Source organism: Vidua chalybeata, unplaced genomic scaffold (assembly GCF_026979565.1).
Source record: "Vidua chalybeata isolate OUT-0048 unplaced genomic scaffold, bVidCha1 merged haplotype scaffold_203_ctg1, whole genome shotgun sequence".
NCBI lineage: Eukaryota > Metazoa > Chordata > Aves > Passeriformes > Viduidae > Vidua > Vidua chalybeata.
This window is the reverse complement of record NW_026530365.1, coordinates 47,139-61,363: the sequence shown is the minus strand read 5'-3', so window position 1 is coordinate 61,363 and position 14,225 is coordinate 47,139. Positions and strand designations below refer to the sequence as shown.

Below are 14,225 nucleotides of genomic sequence, written 5' to 3'. Positions count from 1 at the left end.
GCGTCCCTCTCTAGACGCTGGAAGCGGCCGCGTGCCGGAAAATGCCGCCGGGGCGGCGCGCAGGCGGCGGAGCGGGGCCCCGGCTTTCCCCGCCCCTCCTGCCGCCATCTTTGGAAGGTCAAGCGAGCCGTCCCCGTCCCGCCGCGTCGCTGTCTCGTCCCGCCGCGTTCCCGCCGCCTCCCCGTGCTTCCCCGCCGTCTCCACTCTGACACGATCCGCCCCCGTCCCGGACCCCCTCCGCTGCAGGGAAATGCAGGAGAACGCGAAAGCATCGGGGCAGAGCAGCCGCTGGAGGTGCCCGAGCCGTCTCCCCCTTGCCCGCAGGGCCGGAGTTGCCCACCGCCGGCAGCTGACAGCTACGCTGACAGCACGGGCGGCTCCGGCACGCTTTGCCTCGCTGTGTTCCGGTGCCGTGCTGCTGCGGGAGGACGGGGCTAGCGCTCCAAAGGCCAGAGCAGAGCGCTGGCGAATGGGAGGCGAGGAAGGCTTGGGCTAAGGATGGATTGAAACCGGGCTGCCTGTAAGTGCGCAGAGAGACCTTTGTCATCCACGCTGCCAAAAGGAGCACCTGGTACACCCTATAGGTGTGCCTTGTGTTTCACGTGTTTTCATTTCCTGTTTGTGTCATCCCAAAAAGCAGGGACGGAGCAAATGGGACTGGTTCCCACTGTTGCTGGGTGAAGGCTTTTTACAGGCTGCTGTATTGATGTCATCTTTTTTTCACCCCAAGTTTGGCTTTTCCCATGCTTTTCCCGTAGCTGCTGCATTGGGTGTCCCCAGGAGGGCTGGGTTCCTCAGCAGGGGTCTTAGGAGTTGCTATGGATTCTGATTTTTCTGAAGCTGTATGGAAGTGTGCTAGCGAATCAGCTCTTTTCTCTCCTGAAAAGCTTTCCATCTATGTCCACCCGTGCGTCTCTGTGTTTTAATCACGTAGCCGGACGCGCTGAGGTTCTTACTTTCTAAGCCAAAAGCTGAAGCAGATGACCGTTTGCTTTGTGTGTGTGAGGAGTGGCATTTGTGCTGGAGAGCTGCGGTTGGGAACAAAAGATGGACTTAATGTGCTCTGGGGACGGGCACGGGAGGAAACGCACAGAAAGGCAAGGCAGTGATGATTGCGGAGGAGAAATGAGAGGTGGTTGCTTCCGATCCGTGGGGACTTTCCTTGGGAGTGATCGATCAGAGAGCGTATGGAAGTAGAGAGCATCTTCTGGCTGCTTCTGTTCTGTAAACTTCTCCCTGGCTTCACAGGTCCGTGCTGGAGAGTGGGAGAAGGGTCCCTGCTGGCTGCCGTGTCCTGGGTGGGCACAGAGCTCTGACCTTGGCCAGATGGGCTGGTGAGTATTGAATCAATCCCTGCCTCCTCGTGAGCAAGTTGTTTGAAGGAGTTTGAGGCAGGGACGGCTTTTAGCCGGCTGCAGTTCGGTTTCTTTCTCACAGGTTTCCGGGTGTTTTGATCCTGACGTCGCCAAAGCCTCAGGTTTGCTGAATTGGGGCTCTTACCTGTGTGACCCGTGAAATGTCCCGGAAGCTGATCGATGTCTTCCTGCTCCCGCTGTGTTCATTTGGGCTGTGCTTCAGGCTTCTCTCCCTGGGCCCTTGCCGTTGCCGTATCTCTTGGATGCCGTGCAGAACGGAATCAGGCAGCCAAGCCTCAGGTTCACCTTCTCCCTCACCCTCTGCGCTGCTCGTGTGGCACAGCAGATCCTGAAGCCAGGTACTGGGACGTGCTGCGTGTGTCACTGCTGGGGTGAAAAACAGAGCCCTGGGGAGTGTCGATCCCCTCACCTGCTCTGTGCTCGTGCGCTCTTGCCTGAGCTTTTCCTCCTGGGCAAGAGAAGGGGAGGGTGGGCAGCAATGGGAATGCGCCTCAGAGCAAAGGCCTTCTGCAGTTGCCGGGCTGTTCTCCCAGCTCGGAGCGCTGCACGCTCACTGACTGCAGCTTCCACGAATTGTCGTCCGTGCTTGTGGATTGGGAGCGCTGTCCTCCTCCACCATGCCAACCTTTTCTCTTTACAGAGGAGCACGTGTACATAAGGGTAAAGAGATTCCTTCTGTCACACCGGTATTTGGACCTGAGGAAGGTACCAGGTTTTCTCCAGCTTTTCTACAGTTTTGATTTTGAGGTAAGAGTCCCATTTTAGGTACCCAGTAATTCTTCAGAAATGTATTAGAAACAGCCGCAAAAATACAATGAAACCTCATTCTCCCACGGGTAGTTAATTAGAAGCGTCTTTCTTATGTTTCATGTAGGAATTCAAAATGTTATTTCTGTGAGGTTTTTGTTGTCTTCTTAATACTAGCGCACAAGGAGTTGTGCTGTGTATGCTCTGTGAGCACAAGAAAAGAATGTTCTGCCCCGGCTAGCTACAATTCCTCTTTGAGTTTAGGCTAGTAACTTTGAGTTCAACTGAAGTATTTTAGAAACAGCAACTTCTAAAATTCCATTTCCACTGCATGTTTGGGCTGCAGACTGACTGTTCCCAATGGATGTTAGCGATTAAATTTGATAGGAATGGAAAATTGAGAAGTCCAGAAGAAGCTGTGGTAATTCCTGAGCTGGCACTCAGAGGGAACCGGGGTTTTGTGCTCTTAGGAGCATGTATCCTTTGGAAATGTCTGAATGTCTGACGGTGGTATTTTTCTTTATGGCTTCCAGTACAAAACAGCACGAGTGGATCCTCAGATTTCTTGGGGAAGGGCTGCGTGACAAACATTGCTGTGAGCTCTATGTCTACCAGAGGATTTTCCGGGTCATTCTTTCCTTTCTCAGCAGTCCTTTGTGTGACCAGGGCTCCCAGGTAAGAATTTAAAAAGAACAGTTCCCAAATACCCCAAACCACAAAAGCTTGTATGGCCTCAAGATCTCAAGTACAAAACAGAAAGGAGCAGCTGATTCTGCCTTGGTCCTCTTGAAAATCTGTTCCTTGTTGGTTTTGTGGATGTGTGGAGGGGGAAATAATTTAGGTTGTGTCTAAACCGGTCCCATCCTTATCCCCCGAAACTGGGACCGGTTCCTGCCATCGTGGAGCCTCACGTGGGTGCCGTGGTTTTGCTCCTGCAGTCGGGGTCTTTTCTTTTTGGGGTCTCTATTCCCCAGCCAGCACGTTTGTCACCTGCACAGTGCTTCGGCAGGAGGGAAACTCGCCTGCCGGGAGCTCTCAGGTTTGGGAGCATCCACCCTGAGGATTTCAGGTATCAAAACCTCGGACAAAAAGAGAAAATTGTCTTGCTACCTGAATACTTCTTGTAAGAGCAGCACCTGTGGTGTGAAGCGTTGAAGGGAGAATGTCTTTCCTTCTCTGGAGTTGCTGAGAACAGGCGGTGTTCATTTTAGCTGGAAGTTGATCGGGTACCAGCCAAATTGCTCATTTTATTTTAGATAATCAGATCTTGGCTGTAAAAGAACAAGTTGCATTTTCTGTTTCAGAGTCCTATTCTGGAGATACGACAGAGTGCTGCTGCCCGTGTCACCTCTAGAGCTGCCCATGAGCCGATAGAGGATCACAGCCTCCTCTCGTGGGTCCTGCACGGCTTAGAGAAAAGGTAACCAGCCAAGTACGGGAGACGTGGGGACAATTTCCTGTCCACGGCTGAAGAATGACGTGGCTGAGGATGAAAGCAAGGGGGACAGACCTGGAGACGGGGGCACCGAGGGCTGCACTGGCAGAACTTGCTGAACGCTGAGGTGTCCCTTGTGTTTTTGAGAAGAGAATCAAGAGGCTTTCAGGTGGTGGTGGGAGGGACGATGGTGGGGGGGCTGTGTGATTTGGGAATCACTTCCTTGACAAAGCAAAAGGACACCTTGTGCTGGTGTCTTTAGCTTTGAAATTTCAAGCAGCCTCAGTTCCCATCCTGTCACAGGACCTGCTGCACAGGAAGTGGCACAGTAATGGATTTGAGCTGTCTAGAACGTTACTTCTCCTCCCCTTGCCTCTCCCTGACAAAAAAAATCTCTTCTGCAAGCACAGAGTGCCCTGACAGGTTCAGGCAAGTGCACCAAAAGTGCCCTAGAATATGGTCCCCCGTAGGAGATGGACCAGCTGCTGGTGAGGATCTGCCTTTCAAATGTGGTTTTCTTTTCTTTTTTTCTTTTTGTTCTGTTTCATTTTGTTTTTCAGGTTTCTGGAGAACCAGGTGATAAATAAAATGATTTCCTTACTCCATCCTTTGTGGCTAATAAATTTAGGAGACAAGAGAGAAAACAGGAATCGATCCCAGATGCTGCTGTTGAGATGGGTATATGATCTACCTGTATATAGATATATGCGTATCTCTGTATATCTGTGTAGTGATAATAATGGGAGTTTTTATGATACGTTGCTTTACTGTCTTATATTTTTAATAAAGTGTGATTTTAAGTTATTAGGTATAACATTTTATTCTGCTTATTGGCTAAAGTAACATTTTCTTGTATTTTATTGGTATCAAGTCATGTTAATCATTAATTGGTAAGAGTTTATAATGAATTATTAAGGTGTGAATATTGTTCATTAAGGTACGTCTTTTTTTTACTGTAGGTATTTTCATGTGTTCGTATGGGTTTTTATGTTAATGATTTTGGGTTTTTGTGTTATGAATATATTAGTATTTTATTAGGGTTTTTTGGTTAGTTTACTTGTTTGGTGTGTAGATCACTCCTGTTAAGTATGTTTATCTATATATGTTTTAAAATGTAAGTTATAAATCTACTTGTTAAGGATTTTTGTAGAGTTCTATGTAAAAATTTAAATCGGTAGGGGAGATAAAAAGCAGTAATTATTAATAAGATGAGTATTTTAGTTTTTAATAATGATTTAAGTTATTCAGCGATGTTTTAATTTTTGAAAATATTATTTAGTTATTTTTTATGTGTGATTGATTAATTTTTTAAAAAAAAATTAGTAATGTTTTTGTAAATTGATTTCTTGTGATTTCATCAATTTATATATTTTTAAAAATGTTTTCTATTTATGATTGTGTGTGAATAATAAAAAATGAACAGTTGTTTTATTTTGTAAGGTAGTATGTTTAAAGATGTTCATATTTGGCAGTAATTTATTTAACGTTATACATGTGTTATTGTTTGATTTGGTTAGTTAATAAGTAAGTTCATTTGATGTGCTTCAAGTGTGAGTTGTAGTTATTTTAGGTGTTAAAAGAGATGTAGAACTAATAGAATTAGGTTGTTAAAAGGTTGTACGATTTTGATCCTGAGAAGTAAATTTGTGTTGGAGTGATTGGGTATTTTTAGGTGGGTGTTCTTTTTTTGGGTTTTTTTTTTGTTTGTTTTTTTTTTTTTTTTTTTTTTTTTTTTTTTTTTTTTTTTTGTGTTTTGTTTTTTTTTTTATATGTATTATTGTTATGTTTGGTCTTAGTGGGTTAATTGTTTTAAATTGTAGGTTTGCTGTTTTGAGGTAACTTCTTTGTGGTTTGGTGTGGTTTGGGGGTTGTTTTGTAACTAAATATTGTACAAGTATTTGTTTGTAATGATTTGAGTAATTTTACTTTTGGTGGTTTACCTGTAATTTGGGGTATGAGTGTATAAATGTTATTTGAAGAGTTTATGTTACGTGTAAGATTTTGATTTGCAATTTAGTGTTTGTAAAGGATAAGGTTAGTTGTGAGGAGGTATACAAACGAGCTACGTAGAAAAGAGATTTTTCGGGTTGGTGACTGATAAACAGAGCGTATTTGGACGTGGGGTTTTAGTGTTACTTGTTTGTTCTGTTTTGGTTGTGGAACTATTTCTTTCGGGGTTGGGTTTTTTTTTTTTTTTTGTGTGTTTTAAATAAGGCTTGACACAGTGAGTAGGACTCTTGTGTGATTTTTTTTTTTTTTTTTTAATTGTGGAAACATAAGTATAACGTGTTCTTTAGGTTATGAAATTGACGGGACTACATTATTGGCTACTTACTAAGTCTTGTAGTTGTGAGTAGGTTTTTGTAACTCTGATTTTGAAATCCAAGAAGAAAAGTGAGGAGACGAAGGAGGTAGAGAAGTTATCTCCTTCTAGGACAGAAAGGGTTTAGCGCAGAAACTGCTGGGTCTAATGTGGCGCGGGGGTTTCCGTGCGCCGGCCGGGCCGGGCGCGGGGCTCGGCGGCAGGAGAGCGGCGAGCTGTGCGCGTGCGCGGGAGGCGCGCTGCCGCGGGGAGCCGAGCGGAGCCGAGCGGAGGTGAATGGAGCCGAGCGGAGCCGAGCGGAGCCGAGCCGAGTCGAGCGGGGCCGAGCGGAGGTGAATGGAGCCGAGCCGAGGCGAATGGAGGCGAACGGAGCGAGCGGCTCCGAGTTGAGCCGAGCCGAGGTGCGCCGAAGAGGCGAATCCAGCCGAGTCTAGCGGAGAACAGCCCGAGTGTAGGCGAGGAGCCGAGCGGGGCCGAACCGAGCCGAGCTCCGCCGAGCGCAGCATCCCGAGCAGGGCGGGCCGCCGGGGCGGGCTCGGGTGGAGTCGGGGCTCTCTGAGGCTCCCCGTCCTGTCCCTCTCTCTACCCCTCCTTCTTCCTCCCCGTATTCCCCTTCTTTCTCTCTTTCCCCCATTTCCCGCTCTCCCCAAAGCCGACCCCTTTCTCTCCCTTTTCGGCCTCCCCTCTCGTCCCCCCCTCCATCCTTCCTTCCTCCTCCCCGTATTCCTGTTCTTTGTCCGCGGACCCTCCCCTCCTCTCCCTCGCAAACCCGACACCCCGCGCCCCCCCCCCCCCCACTCCTTCCTGCTCTGTCCCTATCCCGCTCCTCCGTTTTATTCCTCTTCTCTCCCTCCTCTGTGCACCGTCCCTCTTCCCCGCTCCCGGCCTTTCCCTTGCCCTCCCGCTTTCCTCCACAGCCCGACCTCCCTCCCTACCCTTTCTCATGCCCTGCTAGCCCTCTTCTCTTCCCGTCGCCCCGTTCCTTCTTTCCCCGCAGCCGCGGGGCCGGGGGCGCCGGAGAATAAAGCCCAGAGGGCCGGAGCCCGGCGCCCCTGGGCCCTTGCGGGAGTCCCCGCACGGGGCCGGAGGCTCTCGGCGGATCCCCCCGTGCCGGTCGAACCCCGCCCGGCCCCGCCGGACCTGCGGCTTTGCCGGCATCGCGCTGAGAGCGGCCCCCGCTCTGTGCCGTGCCGTCCGTGCCGCGTCCCCGCCGTCTCTGCCGCTCCCTCTCTCTGCCCCTCGCCCGTGACAGCGAGGCTGGGCAGGAGCTTCGACCCTTCTGGGGGCTGCCCCCCTTTCTTGTTGCGGCAGAGTCCCTTTCGGGGGGAATGTACATGTGGAAAGGGATGGAAGCAAGTGCTGGGCTGCTGTCCAGGGCAGTTAAGACTCGTTCTGTGCCTTCTTTGGGGGCCAGGAAAAAGGGGTGAAGACTCGGGGCTCTGGTGTCATTTGGGGCACCCTAAGGTCCCTAGGAGAGGGAGGCACGCTGCGGCGGAGGAGCAGGTGGGTGGTGAATGAGGGGGGGTCATGCCGGGTGCCGTCCCCCCGAGGGACCCAAAGCTGCCCCAAAATGCACAGGAAGGGGGGTGTGTAGAATACTACTAAATCCTGGCAAATGTTTCGTTTTTATAGGTATTGGTAAAAATAGGAAAGTATTGCTAAATTCATTTGGAAAGAAACCCTCTCTCTATCCACTCATTTGTATCCAGGAATGTAGGAAACTCTGACTGGGCATGGGTAGTAGTTTTGAAAATAATGCCATAACGTTTTGATCTAGGAATGAACCAAGCAAGTGCCCTGAAACCATCAGAACAGCTGCAGGGGCTGAAGGGAATAGAAAGGGCGCTCTGGCACCTTTTGCCTCCATTCTCTGCCAGTCCCCAAAACGTGTCGCAGTCCCGTAAGAGGCGTTTGTCATCCAGACTGCCAAAATGAAGACCTGTAAAATCCTAGCTCTGCCTTTTGTTTAACGTGTTTTTACTTCATATTTATGTCATCACAGAAAGCAAGGAAAGGAGAAATGTGACTGGTTCCCACTATTGCTGTGTGCAGGCATTTTGAAAGGCTGGTGTACTTATGTTCTCTTTTTCCACTCCAAGCTTGACTTTTCCCCTCCTTTTTCGAGGTCTGCTGCTTTGGGTGTCCCAAGGAGGGCTGGGTTCCTCAGCAGGGGTCTTAGGAGCTGGTGCTGATTCTGCTTTTTCTGAAGGTGTATCAAAGTGTGCTTCCAAAATGACTATTTTCTCCACTGGAAAGCTTTCCCTCAATGACCATCAATGCATGTGCGTGTTTTAATCGTCTAATCAGACGGACTAAGAAAAGCCAACACCCCTAGTGGATTTCTGCTTGGTGTGTGTCTGTGAGAAGTGGGCTGTGTGCTGGACAGGGAGAGGCGCTGGCAACAGCGCCAGGTGTGAGCTGTGAGGATGATGAGGGGTCAGAGCAGCCCCAGGTGTGAGCTGTGAGGATGATGAGGGCTCAGAGCAGCCCCAGGTGTGAGCTGTGAGGATGATGAGGGGGCGGCTCCTGCCGGCGGCTGTTTTAGGGGGTTTGCCTCAGCTCACTCTTGCATGGAGCTGTTGGAGAAGAGGAGTTTGGGGGGGGGCTCCCGGCGTTGTCTCATGGAAGGACGGTGAGAGCTTCAGACAGGGTCTGGGGGATCGCTTGGATACCTGGAGCATTGCTCAAAGGAGGTGCCGAGGGACAAACCTTTGTGCCGGGAAACAGCAGCCAAACAGGTGAGACGGTGTGCCTTTGTAGCGGGGACTTTTCTCCTTTCCCTTTTAAATTTCGTTTTGCCAATCCCTCCCCATTGCTCCCCGAAAAAAAAAAAAAAACCCACCAAAAAACGCCAAAACCAAAAAAAACAAAACAAAAAAAAACAAAAAAAAAAACCAACCCAAACAAACTAGGGTTTATTAAGACAAAAGAAATTCAAAATGAGGGAAGCAACTTCTCTTCCATTATTGCCTGTGTTTGAACTGGGTGGGATTCCCGTGCACTCGTGGTTTTGAGGGTCTTGATTGAAGGAAAACATGCCTTTTCCAGGGTGTTAGGGGTATCCCGGGGTGGCAGCGAATCCCTGTGTTCTATTTCAAATAGAAGGGGAAAAATATTGTTGTTGTATGCTGGGTTTTGACTTGAGGGTAGCCCCCCCCCCCCATTTTCATCATCCTGAGGTTTAAATGGAGGGGGTAGTTGGTAGGGGACCTGTTGTCCGTCCTTGTAAAGGGTTTGGATTGCGGTAAAAATCCCCCTTTTACCATCATTTGAGGAAAGTCCTTTCTTTTCTGCTCTTATAGGGGCTGAAACTGAAGGGGAGAACACATTTATTTGCCCTTGTTGAAGTGAGGCGAGCACCTGAGTGTGGAGTAAGTTCCGGGGGTTGAATTGAAGGAAGCTGCAGCTCTCGCAGCGTTTGAAGGGTTGGAATCGGACTGTGCCGCTGCATTGGAGGGCGCTTCTTGTGCCCCTGGCCCGGCAGCCAAGGCTGTGGCGCGGGAGCTGCTGGCGTTGCCTGGGGAGCTGCCGAGGTGGAAGGGGACTTGGGCGCGGCCGGGCTGGCGCGGGACTGCCGGAGCCGCGCCGGAGCGAGGCGTGCGGAGCCGAGGGGAGCTTTGCCGGGCCGGCGGGCGGGAGAGGCGGCGCGGGCGCTGCGCCGGTGCCGGCCGGTGCCGGCCGCTCCGGGCGCGGGGCTCGGGCGCGGCCGGGGCCCCCTGCAGCCCTCAGGAGCCGCCGGAGGAGCCGCTTTCTTACCGGAAGCTGCGTTCCGCCCGGTGCCGGGAGCGCGGCTTTTAATTTTCCAAAGTTCCTTGATGTTGTGACTTTGAGGTGGTTTTTAGGAATTGATTGTATCGTTTTATTTTGTTCGTAATTGATGTATGATAACGGACATGGTGTACTTCTTGAATGTTATGGTTCCTGTTTCAGGTGCTGATGGCAAGGGTTTTTTGGGATTGAGTTTTGTTGAATATTTTTTGTTGTGGAATTTGCTAGTTTTTTTTGTTTTCATTTTTTTTTTTACTATGTAGTAATATTTTTATGCTATAAAAATATAATTAAAACAGTAAAATTTTAAGAGGATCTGTTGTTTAAGGTCTACAAAAGTCTATATGGGTCATACCATGAAGTAGAGGGTAGGTTTATAATTCTGCTGGAGTGGGTTTTTTAAGTGTGAGTATGTAGTGTTCGTTGTGATGGGTTTTAGGTACTGTCCTGTAGTTAAACAGTGAGGTATTTATAATATTGGAAATTGCATTATTATTTATAGTATAATAGAGGTTTTATTCATTTAGTTTGTTTACCTGTCGTGTATGTTTTGTTTGTTGTTGCAGAGAATCTGTGAAATACTGATTATGGTAACAGGTTTCTTTGGTGTTCTTGATTGTAGCTGAGCAAGGGGCCACAGTCGGTGACTCTAGGAAACTGCCAGCGGGCGAGGCGGCCTTCCTCGGCACCGGACGTGGATTCTCGTCCCCGGACGTCCGAGAGATAAGTCGAGGGCCGGGACCCTGAGAGGGGATGGAAGCGAGGCGCTGGGAGGGCTTTTGGAGGCAGCTTTGGAGATGGGGGTGGCCCTTTAGGCCACATAAAGGAAAAGCCTCACAGTGCTGAAGTGCTCAGGGCAGAGCAGTGCCGGTGCACGGTGTGTCACTTGTCTGTCGTGCCTTCTGTGTCTTTTGCCTTAGTCCTTTGAGGGGCTTATCGGAAGCCCGGGCGTCCATCTTTGCATCTCTCATCTCTGTGTTCCTCGGCCCCGTGCCGATTCCTTCTTACCTTTGGCTCGGGAGCCCGGACAGGCCTTGGAGTAGCATCCGGTCAGATGTCTTTTGAGGTCTTGTTCTGGGCTGTTCTCGACAGCTGTGATTTGTGACAATTGTGACGGCAAGGATGCGTTCTAGCAGATTAGGACTCGTAGCGATGCGGAGATCCGTAGAGCATTCTGACGCTAGGATTCTCGGGCATCCTTCTCTGCCTTGCTTGGAATAGGTCATTCAGTTAGCATCTTGTTCCTGCAGGGTTCTCTGAGCCTTAGAGGCTCGCCATCAGTCTCAGCTAGGTCATCTCATTCTGCAGTCTCTGGCTCCCTGAGGGCATTCTTCTCGCTCAGAGCTTTCTCCCCCTGTTGTGTCCCCTTGTTTGTCTTGTTCTGTGTCACGGGTGTCTGGGTATTTGGTCTGGAGCTGCTCTGCCCTGCTGCATAGCCTGGTGTAGGTCTAGAATGGGGCGTGTCCTGGGGCCTGGAAATTTGTAATGTGGGGTGTATTTGGACTCTAGATGGGATCTGTAGATTGATGAAGGCTATCTGGAGCTGTTAAGTTATCCTGCAGTGCTCTGACTTTTGTCCTCACGTTCTTTCAGACGCAGCCAGATGGAATCCGTGGCAGAGGGCCCCGTCCCGGGTGAGGGGGGTCCCCCGAGAAGGTCAGTCACCGTTTGTCTTTGCAGGGGGAGTATAAATGGTGCCTCTGTATTACAGCTATTTTCTTTGTTGTTATTTTTAGGAACTAAAGCCAGATACTAGCGGTCAAGGTAAGTGGGCAAGGTGAGCAGTGAGCGGTGGCAGGCAGCAGTTGTTCTTGCTCCGGTCTCAATTCCCGGTGCAGCTCTTAGGCTCCGTTCTTGTTTGCGTGCTCTAGGCGGTCCGCTCGTATTACGCCGAGACCCCCCTCAGCAACGGGGCCGCAGACCCCCGCTTGGTCACTCTCGTGGGAATTTGGGAAGCAGCGCACGGATCTGTGATGAAGCCTTGATCTTTGACATTTGAAGGTGTCACCCGGGGAGCCTTCAGGAGCGGCCGAGGAGTTGCTGTAAGTCGGGGAGCTAGGGAGGAGGAGCCAGGGTCCACTCGAGTTTCAGCGATGCCACGTCACCTCGTCTCCTCTTCACCCAGGCAGACCCTGCCGCGAGGGCATCGGCCTCCGGGCGCGGCCAGATGAGGCGGACGTTCTTAGGAGAATGGTGAGTAGCAGAATTGTTATTGGTTATTGGCCGCTGTGCAGCTAAGATCCTGCAGTGATGTTTGGTGTTCTTGATTGTAGCTGAGCAAGGGGCCACAGTCGGTGACTCTAGGAAACTGCCAGCGGGCGAGGCGGCCTTCCTCGGCACCGGACGTGGATTCTCGTCCCCGGACGTCCGAGAGATAAGTCGAGGGCCGGGACCCTGAGAGGGGATGGAAGCGAGGCGCTGGGAGGGCTTTTGGAGGCAGCTTTGGAGATGGGGGTGGCCCTTTAGGCCACATAAAGGAAAAGCCTCACAGTGCTGAAGTGCTCAGGGCAGAGCAGTGCCGGTGCACGGTGTGTCACTTGTCTGTCGTGCCTTCTGTGTCTTTTGCCTTAGTCCTTTGAGGGGCTTATCGGAAGCCCGGGCGTCCATCTTTGCATCTCTCATCTCTGTGTTCCTCGGCCCCGTGCCGATTCCTTCTTACCTTTGGCTCGGGAGCCCTGACAGGCCTTGGAGTAGCATCCGGTCAGATGTCTTTTGAGGTCTTGTTCTGGGCTGTTCTCGACAGCTGTGATTTGTGACAATTGTGACGGCAAGGATGCGTTCTAGCAGATTAGGACTCGTAGCGATGCGGAGATCCGTAGAGCATTCTGACGCTAGGATTCTCGGGCATCCTTCTCTGCCTTGCTTGGAATAGGTCATTCAGTTAGCATCTTGTTCCTGCAGGGTTCTCTGAGCCTTAGAGGCTCGCCATCAGTCTCAGCTAGGTCATCTCATTCTGCAGTCTCTGGCTCCCTGAGGGCATTCTTCTCGCTCAGAGCTTTCTCCCCCTGTTGTGTCCCCTTGTTTGTCTTGTTCTGTGTCACGGGTGTCTGGGTATTTGGTCTGGAGCTGCTCTGCCCTGCTGCATAGCCTGGTGTAGGTCTAGAATGGGGCGTGTCCTGGGGCCTGGAAATTTGTAATGTGGGGTGTATTTGGACTCTAGATGGGATCTGTAGATTGATGAAGGCTATCTGGAGCTGTTAAGTTATCCTGCAGTGCTCTGACTTTTGTCCTCACGTTCTTTCAGACGCAGCCAGATGGAATCCGTGGCAGAGGGCCCCGTCCCGTGTGAGGGGGGTCCCCCGAGAAGGTCAGTCACCCTTTGTCTTTGCAGGGGGAGTATAAATGGTGCCTCTGTATTACAGCTATTTTCTTTGTTGTTATTTTTAGGAACTAAAGCCGGATACTAGCGGTCAAGGTAAGTGAGCAGTGAGCGGTGGCAGGCAGCAGTTGTTCTTGCTCCGGTCTCAATTCCCGGTGCAGCTCTTAGGCTCCGTTCTTGTTTGCGTGCTCTAGGCGGTCCGCTCGTATTACGCCGAGACCCCCCTCAGCAACGGGGCCGCAGACCCCCGCTTGGTCACTCTCGTGGGAATTTGGGAAGCAGCGCACGGATCTGTGATGAAGCCTTGATCTTTGACATTTGAAGGTGTCACCCGGGGAGCCTTCAGGAGCGGCCGAGGAGTTGCTGTAAGTCGGGGAGCTAGGGAGGAGGAGCCAGGGTCCACTCGAGTTTCAGCGATGCCACGTCACCTCGTCTCCTCTTCACCCAGGCAGACCCTGCCGCGAGGGCATCGGCCTCCGGGCGCGGCCAGATGAGGCGGACGTTCTTAGGAGAATGGTGAGTAGCAGAATTGTTATTGGTTATTGGCCGCTGTGCAGCTAAGATCCTGCAGTGATGTTTGGTGTTCTTGATTGTAGCTGAGCAAGGGGCCACAGTCGGTGACTCTAGGAAACTGCCAGCGGGCGAGGCGGCCTTCCTCGGCACCGGACGTGGATTCTCGTCCCCGGACGTCCGAGAGATAAGTCGAGGGCCGGGACCCTGAGAGGGGATGGAAGCGAGGCGCTGGGAGGGCTTTTGGAGGCAGCTTTGGAGATGGGGGTGGCCCTTTAGGCCACATAAAGGAAAAGCCTCACAGTGCTGAAGTGCTCAGGGCAGAGCAGTGCCGGTGCACGGTGTGTCACTTGTCTGTCGTGCCTTCTGTGTCTTTTGCCTTAGTCCTTTGAGGGGCTTATCGGAAGCCCGGGCGTCCATCTTTGCATCTCTCATCTCTGTGTTCCTCGGCCCCGTGCCGATTCCTTCTTACCTTTGGCTCGGGAGCCCTGACAGGCCTTGGAGTAGCATCCGGTCAGATGTCTTTTGAGGTCTTGTTCTGGGCTGTTCTCGACAGCTGTGATTTGTGACAATTGTGACGGCAAGGATGCGTTCTAGCAGATTAGGACTCGTAGCGATGCGGAGATCCGTAGAGCATTCTGACGCTAGGATTCTCGGGCATCCTTCTCTGCCTTGCTTGGAATAGGTCATTCAGTTAGCATCTTGTTCCTGCAGGGTTCTCTGAGCCTTAGAGGCTCGCCATCAGTC

General features: G+C 51.1%; 1 protein-coding gene and 1 long non-coding RNA gene across 6 annotated transcripts; one reads left to right on the top strand and one right to left on the bottom strand.

Moving 5' to 3' along the window:
- The first annotated feature begins 527 nt into the window (after positions 1-527).
- Positions 528-5,543, top strand: LOC128783329 (nucleolar pre-ribosomal-associated protein 1-like). 5 transcript variants are annotated; one of them, XR_008429088.1, is made up of 6 exons: positions 535-1,334; positions 1,438-1,655; positions 2,017-2,123; positions 2,657-2,798; positions 3,428-3,543; positions 3,862-4,102. XR_008429088.1 is itself a non-coding variant. In XM_053933979.1 (5 exons), the coding sequence occupies exons 1-5, from the start codon at positions 1,327-1,329 to the stop codon at positions 2,331-2,333; spliced, it is 324 nt and encodes a 107-aa protein (XP_053789954.1). In that variant the 5' UTR covers positions 528-1,326; the 3' UTR covers positions 2,334-2,650. The 5 variants fall into 5 exon arrangements, 1 of the variants encoding a protein (XP_053789954.1); XR_008429087.1 differs by having other exon boundaries at positions 538-1,334; positions 1,419-1,714; positions 3,862-4,101; XR_008429085.1 differs by having other exon boundaries at positions 539-1,334; positions 1,438-1,714; positions 3,862-4,101.
- Positions 5,544-8,779: 3,236 nt separating this feature from the next.
- LOC128783328 (uncharacterized) lies at positions 8,780-10,699 on the bottom strand. Its single transcript, XR_008429084.1, has 2 exons — positions 10,658-10,699; positions 8,780-8,970 (listed from the first exon to the last, which is right to left on the bottom strand). It is a non-coding gene; the product is annotated as an uncharacterized LOC128783328 (long non-coding RNA).
- Between the last annotated feature and the right edge of the window lie 3,526 nt (positions 10,700-14,225).